Source organism: Felis catus, chromosome A1, assembly GCF_018350175.1.
Source record: "Felis catus isolate Fca126 chromosome A1, F.catus_Fca126_mat1.0, whole genome shotgun sequence".
Classification (NCBI taxonomy): Eukaryota; Metazoa; Chordata; class Mammalia; order Carnivora; family Felidae; genus Felis; species Felis catus.
Window position 1 is genome coordinate 138,199,303 of NC_058368.1, and position 17,729 is coordinate 138,217,031.

At 41.7% G+C, this 17,729-nt stretch overlaps 1 protein-coding gene across 8 annotated transcripts in view; it reads left to right on the forward strand.

Annotated features, from left to right (window-relative positions):
- Positions 1-17,729, forward strand: part of ARHGEF28 (Rho guanine nucleotide exchange factor 28) — a 310,574-nt gene that overhangs the window by 167,981 nt on the left and 124,864 nt on the right. For all 8 annotated transcript variants that reach the window (XM_045062033.1, XM_045062024.1, XM_011283815.4 and 5 more), the window contains 2 exons: positions 393-448; positions 1,014-1,074. In XM_045062033.1, the coding sequence (XP_044917968.1) occupies positions 393-448; positions 1,014-1,074 (117 nt within the window). The remainder of the gene's footprint in view (positions 1-392; positions 449-1,013; positions 1,075-17,729) is intronic.

Consider the following 17,729-nt stretch of genomic DNA (forward strand, 5'->3'; position numbering starts at 1 on the left):
GAGAGGTGATTTTTAAGAAGCTTCATCTAAAAACCTAGCTCCACACGGAGAGTTCCTGGGCTACGCAATTATATCTAGTCATCTAGTTTTTGTTTCCTTCGTTGTCTTTTTTTTTTTTTTTTATTAACGTTTATTTATTTTTGGGACAGAGAGAGACAGAGCATGAACGGGGGACGGGCAGAGAGAGAGGGAGACACAGAATCGGAAACAGGCTCCAGGCTCTGAGCCATCAGCCCAGAGCCCGACACGGGGCTCGAACTCACGGACCGCGAGATCGTGACCTGGCTGAAGTCGGACGCTTAACCGACTGCGCCACCCAGGCACCCCTCCTTCGTTGTCTTTTAATGAAAACTCCCACTGGCTGATCCTGATGAGGATTATTCCTTTTGCAGAGATTAAGAATTTGGTGTCTGGCGGATCATCACCGGAAAAGGAAGGCGATGTAAAGGTAACGGGTCTCCTCCCCTCCTTTCTCCTTTCCACATTTTCTCCACAGCTGAATTAGAAGGGAAGGTCCAGCGGTGACAAAACATTTTAAAAGAACCAAATCTGAAAACAAGTAAAGCCCCAGGGGCGTGCCCCAAGTCACGTGCAGAGTAACTTGCACTTCAGTTTCCTTTGCAGTCTCTTGATGACCAAAGCTGGCTGTCTTTCTGGGTCGCAGTTGTGTATGCAGGACCGTTGTAGGTACATTTTCCAAAATAAGTTTTTCCTTGAAGACCGAGAGCTGTGGAGGTTTGCCAGCAATGTGACAACTGGACCTGAGAGCCAGCCTCCGGGAGTAAAATCACCTGTGGGGAGTGGTCAGGTGTGCCTCAGCGTAGGGCCCGGTCCTTTCCTTAAGGTGGCTCTTCCATAATGCTAATTAAGTCCAAGACTAGCTTCCTGTTGATGTGCCGTGATACACGTGACACGTCTTGATTTTTTTTTTTTTTCTGAGATGATACACACGAACAGAATTGTGGCACATTAAGTAATTTTTTAACATCCCTGACTTTATCGATATTTTCCAGTGTGTGGAAAGCCCGGTGGTTCAACCGAAGGAACCCGAAGACCGGGACAGTCTAGACGCGGGTATGTTCTGAAATGCCACTTTCCCCTGTACTCACAGGAGTATGCCAGTCCTGGGTATGCACGGGACAAAATGAAATCTTCCTTCCTGGGAGCTGTGGCTAGTTTGTGAACACGATGGACGTAAATTTTCCTTGCAGCAACAGTTCTAATATTAGGAGTTGAGAGGTTGAATAATATCCACTTATGATCCTTTAAAAAACAAATCAAGACAAAGCCATGAAGGCTTTTCCTGAGCGGTTGAACTCTGAGCCAGACTCTGTCTTGGGACTCACTGTGTTGCTTATGTTGTTACTTCTGTGAGGTAGGCTCCACTTGCTTCAGGTGAAGTGACAGGGGTCCTTGAGAGCAGGTGGTGGAATGGAGACTCCTAACTTCATTCTGCCTGGCCCCGGAATCCCAAGCTTAACACCCTCCCATTTGGATACCCACTTGGGCGGCCCTCGGAGCTGAGCCCCTGTGGTCCTCTCCCTGGCCTCAGGAAAGACCAGATGCTTGTCACTGGGTGCGGAACTTGGCACAAAGAGATCCCTTGGTCGGGTGAATGTAGTTTTTCCCGGGGACTGAACATTCTCATCTGTCCACAAGTTCTAGTTCACAAGTCTCTATGGCTTCTCCCCAGATCTCCTTGGCCATCTTCCAATTCTTGAGGGCTAATCTGGACCCCAGGGTTCCGCTTTGAGTTAGAGCCTGACGAAGCAGTTGGAGGCTGGGGGACATACATAAACTGGGCTCTCAGCTGATGTCTCGTCTCGGCCCCTGGGCGGTCTGCGCAGACCTCTGGGGCTCAGTGCAAGGCAGATACGCACCAGCTTTCCCAGTTGGTTTCTTTAGACTCAGCGAAGCTGGGGCAGTTCGCGCACCTGGAAAGCACACAGGCAGGGCAGTGTGAAGTGTTGCGAGGGTGCAGTGGAGGTGTTATTGGCCCCGGTGGCGAAGTGCTCAGGCCGATGGGAAGGGCAGGGAAACGGAGACAGTGCCCAGGCTGAGTTTAATGGTGAAGGTGGGTGGGCCCGGGAGCCTAGTGGCGCAGGGGTCTCCCTGGAGGCCAGTGGGGTGTTGGCATATTTGGCAGGCACAGGCAGAGCAGTGACAGCAGTTGGGGAGGCGTGAAGAGTAGAACACGGCGAGGAGGAAGTACCGTCAGCGTCCGTTGGCTGTGCTGCTGGTAGCTTGGCTGCGAGCCAGACGTGTTTCCAGGGTCTCCCTGAATGAGGTACTACTGCAGTTGGGACAGAAACTGAGATTCTTCCGAGCAGTGTGCGCACCTTTAAGATTGCTGCTATATAAGGTAAGGGTACTGCTTGACTTGCAGAAGAGGGGAAGAGGAAGGAGAAATGAAAGCAAACGTCTCCGTTTAAATGACTGTTGTAGGCCATTAAAGCCAGAATCCTAGCCCTTGCTCACGCGCACAGGATGTCTCATCTACAAATTGCATCATGCCCCCAGGAACGTTAGCTGTGAAGGATGTTTACCAAAACACACTGCTGGTGGGGGAGGACCGTCGGCTTTTACAGGGGTTCAATAGCAAGAAGAGACTAATTTTCAGCCTTGAAGGCTCCATTCTCACACCGGTGCACGTGCTGGGTTAGAAGACACGTGGTAAGGAGACAGTAGTGGTCTGACCTCATCAGTGTGTTTGGTCAGTCACAACGTTGTGTCTGAGGAGGATTGTAATAAATGCTTTGAGACAAACTTGGACTTTAGTCCAGTGAGTTATGAAAAGGGCCGTGAATGATTGTGCCTGTGCTAACGTTTGCTTTTTGTTCAGTTAAAGTCACCTGACTTGATGCCAAGAAGGCTCTCTTTTAAAAGAGCCTTCTGGGACAGAAGGGGGAAGGAAGCAGTGAGCAAGAGTTGGATGGTAAGCCCGAGCCTGGAATCTGAAATGGCTTTTCCCCAAGGTCACTTCCAAACTATTGTGTTATTTTATATGTACTTATATTCTGCTCAGTCTGCAAGGACACGCTGATTAATGTGGGGTTGAGATACATGTCTTGGCTGACTTGGATTATTCAAAATAGTATGACGTTAGTTTTGCATGCTCTCATAAACTACAGCAGTGCTGTTCCAGTAGAACTTTCTGTGATGATGGACATGTTTTATATCTACATTGTTTGCAGTGGTAGCCAGTAGCCATAGGTCTATTGAGTGTATGGTCTGTGACTCAGGAATTGATATATATACATTTTTAAAAATTTATCGCCCTGGAAATTCCCATTGTATCGTTGGCCATCAGAGCATCAAGAATTATACTGGCTGTTAGTTCCTACACTGAAAATGGCTGTTGATTGCAGGGATGATGTCTTGGGTGGGTAACAGCTGGTTAGCTCGTCCAAGTCAGTGCCTCTGAGCCACTCAGGGAGTACTAAGAGGACTTTTGGGAGTGATGGCCCTGCTCTCTGTGGATGCTGTAAGAACCTCCAAGGGGAGGCTCTCAGTTGAAGGGCTGGGATCCAATTCTGTTGCCGTCAGAGTGAAGAGAGGAACTTCTCAATGTGTATTTCCTTCACATTGAGGGCAGGTAGAATGGAGAGAGCGGGCAGAGCATTTGGAGGAAATGGATTGAGAGAACATAGATGAAATGGGCCAATGGAGAAATGAAGAAGGAAGAAAGGGTCCATTTGGCTCAAGTATACAGGACTGAATGTGATTAAGAAATAGAAGCTGGGCGGTGGGTTGCAGCAAGCCCTGTGCTGAGGAGAACGGAAGTGGACAGCGGTGGGGATGTGGGGGGACGTGGGGGGATGGTGAGCCTCAGCCACCCTCCTGGAGCTCCACCTGCACACAAAAATGCATAAAGCATCGCTGCGCCAGCCAGGTTGCATGTGGCATGACCCGTTGCTGTCGTGCAAACTCTACTTTTAAAAGGTTGAATTTGAAAAAATACAACTGCCTGGTTAGAAATTAAGATTTCCAGTGGAAATCTTGTGCTTGAAGAGTGTGAAACAAGAGTGCCGGTATCTCAGGTGAATTATAGAAGGTCCTGGAAGAGAACACTCCTGCTAGCCTAGCAAGGGATACTCAAGAGTGTGAGTGAAATTGTGTGTGTCACACCAGATTCAGTGACACTCGCACGGATATGGATTTTTCTGCAATAATTTATCAGCCATGTCCTGCATTGAGCAAAGATTGTTTAAAAATTACAGCTCAAGCTGTAATAGTCACATATTATATGACTATTTAGATGGAAAAAATGGGTAGGCAAACTAGACTTGTTAAAATAAGAACCAGGTGAGCATGTTTTAGCTTTCCTTATGGGACCTGGTTCTAGGGAGGTGGAGATGGAGGGGAGCTCGAGATGGAATTGGCTGGCATCATCGGCCTTGCTTGACAGTCCCAGGACCTTGAATCTCTGGGCATGAAGCAAAGCCGTTCCAGGTTTGGCTGGCTGGCAGAGAGTGGGCTTCCTGAAGTGCCAGAGAAGACTTGAAATAGAATGTCGTGCCAAGTAGACTTGTGGATAAAATAATCTTTCTAAATTATGGAAGTCGTAAATGCTCACAGTAGAAAAATTTGAAAGCTTATAAAAAGTAGGAAAAGAGAAAAACACCCCTGGAATTCTCCCACCCCAGAGCAGGTGCCCTTCAACTTTGGTGTATTCCTACCAGTATTTTTATTACACATCCATTTTTTTACATAGTTGGGATCATGTAAATCACAGAATTCTGTGTCCTGGTTTATTCATTTAACATTATATGCCATAAGTAAGCTCTATTTTAGTAGGTAGCTTAAAATGATTCTGTACTTTTTTTTCCTACACAAAAATGGGTTACTTTTCTAAAATGAAAGGGAAAGTATCGTAGATGATGCCAACAAGTACTTATCAGTGAGAAGAAAAAGGCTTTTTTAAATAATATATGTGGTTTGATTTTATAGAGTGACCTGATTTTCATTTTATGCTGAGGCTCGAATCCCAATTAGTCTTGAATAATTCTTGTATCACTTCATTGCTTTTACTGTTGTTACTTATATGTAACATGAGAAAAAGAAAACCTTTTAGTTAGTAGGTGTTGGGACTGGGAGGGGTGGATATCAGGGAGACACATGAACAAAAGCTGGTGTAGAAAGAAACCCAACCCATCCCCCCTCCCCCCAAAAAAACCCATCCAGACCAATTGTGAAGACAAGGAAGCAGAAATAGACAGAAACAAACAGTAGGAAGTGCAGTGTTGCAGATTGCCTAACCTAGACAGCACAGACTTTCATGACTACAGAAATACTCAAAAGGAGAAACAAAGGCCTTACCCAGGAAGCTTAGGAAAAAATGTGAGCGAGGGAAACCTGGAAGGAAATGATTGGAAGATCCAAAGGATCAGCCCCTCTAGAACGAAATGTTTGGTGTAATACAAACTTCTTACAGGATCCTCATTTGTGGCTCTATTTGGGAGAGGTCCAGGTCCGTGGATTTCAGTGGTAAGATGCATGGAGGCCATATAGTCATTCATGTTAGTTTGGCATAAACCACCAAATAAGTAGGGCTAATCAGGTTAGTCTTTGGTTTCTTATGTTAACTAAAAGTTTAGAAATGGAATTCAGGTTGCTAAGTTATAAAAGCATATAAAACAGCACTTTTAAGTTGTTTGTGAAAATAGTTTTGAGATGGTTCCAAATGGCGCCGAATCTTAAGATCTAGCACCCATGTCAGTGGAAGCTGGCTGTCTCTTGGCTGTTATTTAATAATAAATGTGTATCTATGTTGAGATCTGAAGAATGTTAAATGAAACATGAAGGAATATTTAAAAAGTGTCAGGGAGAAGGGAGCTTAGCAGAGCTTGTAACCTTCTGAAAAAGAAGTTTTGAAATTTTTGGCAGATCTCTCTCTATGCCCCAAGCTACAGAAGCTTCCGTGGATTCCTTTTTTTAGGCCGGGGATGGGAGGGGTGTGTCATTTCTTTACCACAAGCCAAAGCTTATCAGTGGTTTGATTTTTGAAACAAAGGGGCTGGGGCTTTAGATGGACAAATATCCCAGGAAGACCATTGGGGATGCATAGTTATTTGTAAAAACGGACTCATTGTAGTCCTGTTGATTTCAGTTAATTTTTTTTTTTTTTTTTTACCATGCTTGTTGAGGTTTTAAACACTGTTTTTGGTAGAAGAATTTACTGACTTACTAGAATTCCGCTGAGTGTATGTAATAAGCTCAATTTGGGTGTTTTACCATGAGTGTTCTGCCTGTTCTCTTTGTGCCTTCACTGTTTGGACACATTCTCCTCGTGGAATGTGAATAAACCATTGTTCTTTAAATTAGACGAGAGGAATATTTATTGGCAGAAATGTATTCCATAAATTAAAGAATTTGGGGAGTTTTAGGTTAATCTGTACTATAATCTAGGAAGCAGGTACACACTAAAACCTTACTGGAGGTGTAGAGTGTCATGCTGCTTTTTCTTTGGATTAAAAAACAAAAACTGTTAAACTGAAAGTCCCAAATCTATTAGGAGCCTCATGCTCTGCCGATTAGCTCGTAAATATAAAAAAGGGAAAATAAAAGTGAATGAAGATGAAGAGTTGCATAGGTACTCTGTTACCCTGCGGTTCTAAACTCAGCCTACACATTGGGATTACCTTGGAGCTTTATACTGAAACCTGTGTCCATCCCCATAGAAATCTGACTGACTTGGTCTGGACTGTAGCCTGCACGTAAAGAGTTCTACACGTTCCCCAGGTGATTCTCAATTGTGGCTGGAGGTTGGGAACCATGACCTACGTCCTCAGGGGAGCTCTGCTTTCCTGGAATCACCCCTGACTTCCTGGGTTTTCCATATTTTTGGAGTTGGAGAAATGGTGGTTCTACTTTTATTGCAGTAGATTGCAAAAGCAATTAATGGAAGCCAATTTGTACTGGGTTTGCAGACTCCCAATGATTATCACCATCAATATCCTCATCGATCTCTGGGGAATGTAAAACCTTTGGGGAAAAAAAATTACTGAGAAAATTTCCCAATCACTTGAACCTAAATGAGATGGTTAACATTTAAAGATTAATCACTTTAAAATATTAAGAAGGAATCCTGTGATTGTGACTTGCTTTCAGAGTCATTTACTGGACTCTGAGGTGCACAGATGGGGATGAAGGGAATTGGGTTTATGCTCATGTGATAAGGGCTTTACAAAGATACCTGATGTTTGGCATTAGTACCTATAGCACTAACCGAACTACCTTTTTCTTTCTCTTCGCAAACAAATTTAATTTCTGAAATGTAACTGAGGGAGGGGAAAAATGGCAGTTTTTTTCTCTGAATTCTAAATGTCCTTTTTGTCGTTGCTGTCTTTCATTTTATTTTTTCATCATGATAGGTATATTCTTTAATCCCCGTCTCCTATTTCCCACCACCCCCCCAACCTACCCTCTGGTAATGATCAGTTTGTTCTCTGTAGTTGAATCTATTCATTGGTTTGTCTCTCACTCTCTTTTTTCCTTTGCTTGTTTTATTTCTTAAATTCCACGTGTAAGTGAGATCATAAGGTATTTGTCTTTCTCTGACTGACTTATTTTGCTTAGTATTATACTCTTTAGCTCTGTGTTGTTGCAAATGGCAAGATTTTTTTATGGCTGAATAATTTTTTATTTTATGCACCCTCTACCCACCCACCCTCCCCCCATCTTCTTTATCCATTCATCAGTTGATGGACACTCATGCTGTTTCTGTACTTTGGCTATTGTAGATAATGTTGCAATAAAACTAGGAATACATATATCCCTTTGAAGTAGCATTTTTGTATTTTTTGGGTACTCAATAGTGTGATTACTGGATCATAGAGTAGTTCAATTTTAAATTTCTTGAGGAACTGCCATGCTTTTCCAGAGTGGCTATACAAGGTTGCATTCCCACCAACAGTAAACAAGGGTTCCGTTTTCTCCACTTCTTGCCAACACGGTGTTTCCTGTGTTTTTCATTTTACCCAATCTCATAGGTGTAAGGTGGTATCTCAGTGTGGTTTAGATATGCATTTCCGTGATGATGAGTGATATTGAACATCTTTTCATGTGTCTGTTGGCTATCTGGGTCTTCTTTGGAGAAATGTCTGTTCATGTCTTCTGCCCATTCTTTTTTTTTTTTTTAATTGGGCTGTTTGTTTTTTGGGTACTGAGTTGTATCTGTTTTGTTATATAGTCTGGATACTAGCCCTTTATTGGATATGTCATTTCCAAATATTTTCTCCCATTTGTAGGCTGTCTTTTAGTTTTGTTAACGGTTTCCTTTATGCTGCAGAAACTTTTTATTTTGATGTAGTCCCAATGGTTTATTTTTGTTTTTGTTTCCCTTGCCTCCGGAGACGTACCTAGAGAAATGTTGCTTTGGCTGATGTCGGAGAAATTACCGCCTGTGCTCTCTTCAAGGATTTGTATGGTTTCAGGTCTCACATTTAGGTCCCTAATCCATTTTGAATTTATTTTTAAACTCAAATGATGTAATAAAGTGGTCGACTTTCATTCTTTTCCATGTGGCTGTCCAGTTTTCCTGACACCCTTTGTTGAAAAGACCATCTTTTTCCCATTTACGTATGAATTGTAAATTTTCATTCTCCAAAATAAGATTCTCAACTCCGAATAAACTAAGTGAATAAGTAAATTCCATAGGCTCCATCCCTAAAGATTCTATTTTGATGGTTTAAGTCAAATGATTAGATACAGAATTCAAGCAAAAATAAAATATTAAAGAAAGTAAAACTAATTTATAAAACATGAAAACAAATGAAAACTGGGAAATATATTCTGGAAATATACTTAACATTTTTATAAGAAAAGTTAAAATTCCACCCATAGATTTCTTTCTCTTGTGTTGAAATACTCGAGTATAGCGTATACAGACGTCAAATGTTAAAATTGCTCTCACAGAAGAATCACTGGGCTCTGGGCCCGACAGCAGAGTACGTGTGCTTATGTGAGTTGAGGCTTGGTTTTGATTGAGTACCAGTGGCTAATCCCTTGGAAGGGACTTCAGGGCAATTAAGTAAGAGCTCGTATTGCTGGCATGAAAGCTAACAATTTACTGGGACACACTGCTTTAACTTTCAGAGTGGCTAATTGAGAGGACCCTTTTATGAAACATGGCCCCTTTCTTCCAACATGAGCAAGAAAGCCAACAGAATTTATTCTTCACAGTATGAGATCCTGTGGAAGAATGTATACAGCCAAAATACAGAGAAGTGGTACAACCACAAATTGAATAGGAGACCCAGTAGTAAATCTGTGTCTTTATAATATTTTAAATAACTTTAACTTCACTCTGTGATTTTTTTTTTTTTTTTTTTTTTTTTTTTGATACCTAGAACTTGAGAAGAAAACTGTGAGTAAGCTAGCTGGGTTTCATCCATGCTCTTGAGATCTGTCTGCGGATAAGATTTCTGTGATCCGATTGAGGTAGGCTCACTGAGGTACCCTCAGTTGCACATGAGAGCCTCTCCCTAGGGTTACTTCTTGGGGACCTCTTAATTCCAAAGAGACACTATTTGTTTATGAAAAATTAAAATTAGTTTCAGGATATCATCTTTAATGTTTAATTAGCTCTGTTGGTAACTTCACATAATAACTTAAAAGAAAGTGGAGTTTTAAGCATGACTTGACTTCTCCGTATCGCATTAAGTAAGTGATTCAGTATTTTAGCGTGAATTCCACAAACATTTAATGAACATAGATTCTGTACTTTATCTCATCCTTAAAAAATGTTTTAAGCTTTATTTTTTAGAATAGCTTCAGATTTACAGAAAAATTGTAAAGATAGTACAGAGAGTTCCCACACGCCCCTCTTCCCCATTAACATCATATATTATGGTACACCTTTTTTTTTTTTAATTTTTTTTTTCAACGTTTTTTATTTATTTTGGGGACAGAGAGAGACAGAGCATGAATGGGGGAGGGGCAGAGAGAGAGGGAGACACAGAATCGGAAACAGGCTCCAGGCTCCGAGCCATCAGCCCAGAGCGACGCGGGGCTCGAACTCACGGACCGCGAGATCGTGACCTGGCTGAAGTCAGACGCTTAACCGACTGCGCCACCCAGGCGCCCCATGGTACACCTTTTTAAAATTGATTGATGCATTATTATTGACAAAAGTGCATACTTTATTTAAATTGCTTTAGTTTTTATCTGATTTCCTTTCTGTGTCCCAGGATCCTATCCAGGATGCCATATTGTATTTAGTTACCATGTTTCCTTAGGCTCCTCTTGGCTGTGAGAATTTCTCAGACTTTCCTGGTTTTTAATAATCTTGACAGTTTTAGGAGTACTGGTCAAGTGTTAGGTATAATTTCCCTCAATTGTTATTTTTGTAAAATTTTTTCCCATTATTAAAATTGGGGTTATGGGTTTGGGGAGGAATACCACAGAGGCAAAATGCCATTGTCATCACCTCATTGGTGTATGCTATCATTACTTTCACTGTTAATGACGACCTTGATTATCTGGCAGAGGTGGGTTTTGTCAGCTTTATTCACTGTAAAATGATTCTTGCCCACTACTCTTTGCATACTATACTCTTTGGAAGGAAGTCATGATGTTCAGCCCATACTTGAGGGGTGGGGTGTCATCTGTATACATCCTTGTGTGCTAATAAGTAATTTGGAATTCTCCTGCTTGGGGGGCTTATACCCTTCCTTACCTATTTATTCAATCATTTATGTCAGTATAGATTTTTGGATATTTATTGGATACTTGAGGTAATAATCTAGTCCTGCTTTATTGTTCAGAAGTGGTCTCACTCTGGCAATGGAGGAACTCTTCCAGTTGGCTTCTTTGTCCTTTGTACATATTTCTGTCATTGTGGGGTTTTGTTGTTGTTGTTTTAGGGGAGTGAAAATACTCTTTAAGACACTCTGATGGTGGATACATGACACTGAATTTGTTAAAACTCAGAGAGCTTAATGGCATACAGAGTGAACTTTAATATGGGCAAATAAAAAAATTTAAGTTGGAGGATCCTATGATGGAGACAGAATGTGACAAAACCATTTAACTGTACTAAAAATGTATGAAATGCCTTACTGTAGGGGATGAGGAGAGTTCAGACCTCAATAACTTTGGAAATGAGTAGAGTCTGTAAGATGAAAGGAAGCGGTACATAAACATTGTCCTCTAGGTGATGGAATTGTTGGTCCCGGGGATACAGGTTAACAATTATACCACTGTAAAAGTACCCTGGAAATGAACAATTAAGCAAATGGATTATAGATAAGATTGTTATGTTGGAGTGGGAGTTGGTAGATAACCAAGGAGAGGAGGCTGGAATGATCTTTGTGCTAATGAATTAGAGTTGGACACATCAGTATGTACTCATGATTAGTTAACATGGACACGCATAGTTGCTTATAGAAATATTTGTAGATAAATGTGTATGCATACGTTAGGGCACACATGTAGGTGTCTCCTTACTCTTCCAGTTGACAGGGCCTAGAAGTAACAATACTCTAGTTAGCATATGTAAGATGAGCCACCCTTTATTTAAAACTAGGATTCTCCATTCTGTTTTGTGGGAATTTTAGCTTTAGAACTATGGCATGGATAGATTTAAGTTTACATTAGAACTAATTGTTTAAGTTTTTTTTGCCCCTTTTATATCTCCTAGTTAACTTTTGGACATGCAAATAATCATATAAAAGTCCATAGAAGAATAAGTTGAACTTTGAATGTTAAAATTGGCTTTAAAAAGTAGGTTTGTAAATAAGTTTGTGGCACATAAGAAACTTTTTTGGGAAGATTTGGGAAAATTGGAATCGGAAAATTATCAGAAAAAAACCTAAAATGTAGATGTCGCTCTCCCTAAGTGTCGTGGCTCTTTCTATCATGAAGGATCCCTTTGTCCTGAGGCTATGACAAGAAACTTGACTATCTGTCCACCCTTGCTCTGTCCAGCCTCATGGCTCATATCCTTGCTTTTCCCATCCCTAGGATCTCTCACATCCAGTGTCCACAGCTGCCTCTCCATAATAGAGTCAAAATTCCTCATAATTCATTGTTCAGAAAAACCAAGTGCTCATACTTTTTTCCTTTTAGGTTATGCCAAGGATTTCAATGTCTAAAACAAAAATAGATCCACCAAGAGTCTTTTTTTTTTTTTTTTTTTTCCTTAAGAGTATCATCTGAATAGAAATTGATCATTTTAGCCTTATTAACTGCTAGGGGAAGCATTGACAATATAATTCTTTTTTTTTTTTTAAAAAAATGTATGTATCCATGTATTTATTCATTTAAATATAATTTATTGTTAAATTGGCTTCTATAAAACACCCAGTGCTCATCCCAACAAGTGCTGTTTTGAAGGGACACATGCACCCCCATGTTGATAGCGACACTATCAACAATAGCCAAAGTATGGAAAGAGCCCAAATGCCCATCGGTGGATGAATGGATAAAGAAGAGGTGGTATATGGGGCGCCTGGGTGGCGCAGTCGGTTAAGCGTCCGACTTCAGCCAGGTCACGATCTCGCGGTCCGTTGAGTTCGAGCCCCGCGTCAGGCTCTGGGCTGAGGGCTCGGAGCCTGGAGCCTGTTTCCGATTCTGTGTCTCCCTCTCTCTCTGCCCCTCCCCCGTTCATGCTCTGTCTCTCTCTGTCCCAAAAATGAATAAATGTTGAAAAAAAAATTAAAAAAAAAAAAAAAAAGAAGAAGAGGTGGTATATGTATACAATGGACTATTGCTTGGCTACCAAAAAGAATGAAATCTTGTCATTTGCAACTATGTGGATGGAACTGGAGGGTATTATGCTAAGTGAAATTAGAAAAAGACAAACATCATATGACTTCACTCATATGAGGACTTGAAGAGACAAAACAGATGAACATAAGGGAAGGGACACAAAAATAATATAAAAACAGGGAGGGGGACAAAACAGAAGAGACTCATAAATATGGAGAACAAACAGAGGGTTACTGGAAGGGGTGTGGGGGGGATGGGCTAAATGGGTAAAGGGCACTATGGAATCTACTCCTGAAATCATTGTTGTACTATATGCTAACTCATTTGGATGTAAATTAAAAAATAAAATTAAAAAAAATAGTAAAAAAAAATTAAAAAAAACCTGCTTATTTATTTAAATATAATTTGTCAAATTGGCTTCCATAAAACACCCAGTGCTCACCCCAACACGTGCCCTCCTCATTGCCCATCACTCACTTTCCCCTCCCTGCCCCCCACCCATTTGTTCTCTACATTTAAGAGTCTCCTATGGTTTGCCTCCCTCCCTCTCTGTAACTTTTTTTTCCCCTTCCCCTCCCCCATGGACTTCGGTTAAGTTTCTCAGGATCCACATATGAGTGAAAACATATGCTGTTTTTCTCTGTCTGACTTATTCCATTTAGCATAATACCCTCCAGTTCCATCCACATTGCTGCAAATGGCCAGATTTCATTCTTTGTCGTTACCAAGTACTATTCTGTTGTAAATATAAACCACATCTCCTTTATCCATTCATCAGTTGATGGACATTTGGGCTCTTTCCATAATTTGGCTATTGTTGAGAGTGCAGCTATAAACATTGGGGTACAAGTGCCCCTAGGCATCAGCACTCCTGTATCCCTTGGGTAAATTCCTAGCAGTGCTATTGCTGGGTCATCGGGTAGTTCTATTTTTAATTTTTTGAGGAACCTCCACACTTTTCCAGAGTGGCTTCACCAGTTTTCATTCCCACCACCTGTGCAAGAGGGTTCCTGTTTCTCCACATCCTCTCCAGCATCTATAGTCTCCTGATTTGTTCATTTTAGCCACTCTAACCGGCGTGAGGTGGTATCTGAGTGTGGTTTTGATTTGTATTTCCCTAATGGAGTGACATTGAGCATCTTTTCATGTGTCTGTTGGCCATCTGGATGTCTTTGGAAAAGTATCTATTCGTGTCTTCTGCCCATTTCTTCACTGGATTGTTTGTTAAAAAAAACTATTTATTTTGAGAGAGAGTGTGTGAGTGGGGGAGGAGGGAGGCAGAGAATTCTAAGCAGCCTCCATGCTGTCATCACAGAGCCCAACCTGGACTTGATCTCAACGACTCTGAGATCATGACCTGAGCCAAAGCCAAGAATCAGACACTAACTGACTGAGCCACCCAGGTGCCCCTGACATGGTAATTCTTGAATATGTTGCTTCATGTAGAAATGTGCTTTCCTGTCCTAAATGTTCTGGATATTTTCTTCTTACACTATATGTGGATATTGTCATAATACAAGTAATGTCATCCTGATGGATTTCTAGGGTATACCCAGTTTTTCCCCTTAGTACGGTGATAAAAAAGCTTTTGAAAGGGCATGCAGGTTTTTTACTCAAATAAGTCAAGGTAATTAAGGTAGGTAAGAAATAAAAAGTACTCTTATGTATAAAATAAGATGGCTTTAGGAAATGGTGGCCTCCTAGAATTCTAATTTATGGTAACAGTGTTTGTCCCATGCTCCCAGTTGATGTCTGTTTTATAGGAAATCAATTTTATGGGCTCTGTTTATTCACAATGCAGAAGTAGAGAGAAAAATTGTAATTCAAACGTCTGGCTGGCTCCACTCACGATGCCATGTCCCTGAGTGTGACACTGCCGATGTGAATGTCCTGTGCCCGCTGTCCTTCTCAGAGCACATCTTGAGCCCATGGATAGGAGCTGTGCTTTGAAAGATCCTTATTTTCTGTATAGCATGGCCTCCCGGTAAGAGCCGAGCGTTTCACTTGGTGCATAACCAGAGTCACAATGTTCTCCAACAAAGAACTGCTTGTGTTGAACGCCAACAGATGACACAGTGCCTTCTAAAGGATTTTGAGGAAGATTCTGACCATCCCAGGCTCCATTACATTGCCTCTTCTGGCTGAAGTGAGCCAGGGTAGGCTTGTCCTGACATTAGGGGTTTTTGCCTCCAGCTCTTTGTGTTTTTTAATGATTTTCCCCCAGAATGCTGTGTAGCAGTGTTAGAAACTGTGGTCTCTGGTTGTTAGACAATGGAGCATAATAGGAAAAAAAAAATCTTCCTTCTCTTTCAGTCTTGGTATGATTGTCTGGGAACTTCTTTGCACATTAGCGCGTCTCACCTTAAGAGTCTAAATGCTTTGCTGGCTGAGCTAGCCAGGTACGCTGGCAGGTCTCAGTTTAGAAAAAGCTATCACTCCGGAGGTAAACATAAGAATACTTCAGTATCGGGGCGCCTGGGTGGCGCAGTCGGTTAAGCGTCCGACTTCAGCCAGGTCACGATCTCGCGGTCCGGGAGTTCGAGCCCCGCGTCGGGCTCTGGGCTGATGGCTCAGAGCCTGGAGCCTGTTTCCGATTCTGTGTCTCCCTCTCTCTCTGCCCCTCCCCCGTTCATGCTCTGTCTCTCTCTGTCCCAAAAATAAATAAACGTTGGAAAAAAAAAATTAAAAAAAAAAAAAAAGAATACTTCAGTGTCTATAATGTAGAAGAGAAATACAGCGAAAGGGAAACTTTATTTAATATTTAAGAGAACGTAATGAAAACTTAAGTTCTTTACTATTGCCCCATTTGATTCTCACAACTCTTTGTAGTATGGACGTTATGACCTCCTTTTATATGAAACAAGTGAGGGTCGGAAAGTAACTTGGTTAGGGTTGCTAAATAAGTGACAGAGCCACTGTCTAAGCCTAGATACATAATGGCTCCCCAAACCCAGGGTTTTTTCTTTTTAGCATCTGACTGCTTAAGAATATGAGTATGACACGGGGCGCCTGGGTGGCTCACTCGGTTAAGCGTCCCACTTTGGCTCAGGTCATGATCTCGCGGTCCGTGAGTTTGAGCCCCGCGTCAGGCTCTGTGATGACAGCCCAGGGCCTGGATCCTGTTTCGGATTCTGTGTCTCCCTCTCTCTCTGCCCCTCCCATGCTCATGCTCTGTCTCTATTTCTCAATAATAAATAAACAAAAAAAATAAAAAAAATTAAAAAAAAGAAAATGGGTATGACACAGCTCTCGCACTCCAGGAATTTTGGGACTTATTGGAGGATGAGAAAATTGTACAAATATTATAATTCAAATCAAAATATAAATACCCTCTGAGGAAGATTAATTTTACCAAGATTGAAAGGTAGGTGGCATGCCGTCATGACACGAGGAGAATTGAGGGAAGCTTCCCTTCTATGTGGGTCTTGCAGAGAGCCGAAACTTCAGCAGCATCTGCCCTGCATGTTTGTCACCCAGTGGAGGTAATTTTCTAAACAAAGGATTTTCTTTTTTGAATTTAAAAAAAATTTTTTTTTCCCAACGTTTTTATTTTTATTTTTGGGACAGAGAGAGACAGAGCATGAATGGGGGAGGGGCAGAGAGAGAAGGAGACAAAGAATCGGAAGCAGGCTCCCGGCTCTGAGCCATCAGCCCAGAGCCTCACGCGGGGCTCGAACTCATGGACCGCGAGATCGTGACCTGGCTGAAGTCAGACGCTTAACCGACTGTGCCACCCAGGCGCCCCTAAACAAAGGATTTTCTAATTACAGGAGGCACAGTAAGGCTGATGAAATCATTCACACCCTGGCATCATAATAGTTGTATGATAGCGGGAGAGAAAGTGGCCCTTGGGGGACCTACCATTGAATTCCTCCAACTGCAGTTGGAATCAGCCAGAGAAAGCAAAGAATTTAAGCCGTTGAATGTGAACGAGATATAAATAACATCTTGAATTGATTTAAATGCAGTCATATTGGTATAACAGGGGACAAAGTTGAGTACTCCAGCAAACATGATAAATGACCCACATTTGGGAGAAGTTCTTTGGTGAGCAAGAAAATGAACTGGCCTAAAAATAGAGGGAAGCAAACAATATTTTCTCTTTCATTTTATGTGTTAACTCAATGTTATATAGCTGGTCAGTGGCAGTAATTTCATTCTTTAAAAATATTGGTGCATCAGGGGCGCCTGGGTGGCGCAGTCGGTTAAGCGTCTGACTTCAGCCAGGTCACGATCTCGCGGTCCGTGAGTTCGAGCCCCGCGTCAGGCTCTGGGCCGATGGCTCAGAGCCTGGAGCCTGTTTACGATTCTGTGTCTCCCTCTCTCTCTGCCCCTCCCCCATTCATGCTCTGTCTCTCTCTGTCCCAAAAATAAATAAAAGTTGAAAAAAAAATTAATAAAAAAAAATATTGGTGCATCAAATAAGAATAGAAAATATTGTTAGGCTTCTCACATGTATTTTTTGGGTAGTTCTATTTTATTGTCAGAATAATTTTCATATCAATAATCAAGTGATATGTAATTGGTCACCAAGGACTGTGCTTTGGGGAAAACTAGATTAAGAATGATCTACTTGGCATCTCAGCTACTAGAAATGTGTTTTACAAAGACTTTATCATATTTCTCTTGGGATTGTCCTGACTTTCTTCTTATCTGTCACCGATGGTCAAGAAGGGAGCAGCTCTAGTAGTTTGTTGACCTGGGATTGATCCTGGTTAAGTGGCTCTAAAACTTAACCACGCATGGCAAATGAGAAAGATAATATTATCTCCTGGTCCAACACTTGCATTTCAGTTTGACGATTGTCTAGACAGGTGGACGTTCCCTTTCTTTGGTCTGCAGACCTCTCTGAGGCATCCAAGGATCTATGTACATCCGAAGTATTGCCCGGAACCTTGGAGAACAGTGGGCTTTGTCCAGTCACCAGTACTGTTGTTTTATTTTGTCAAATAAAGATACTATTGTGATGAGTAAAACACAACGATACTTTAAAACACTTAACAAAAAGCTACAGGAAG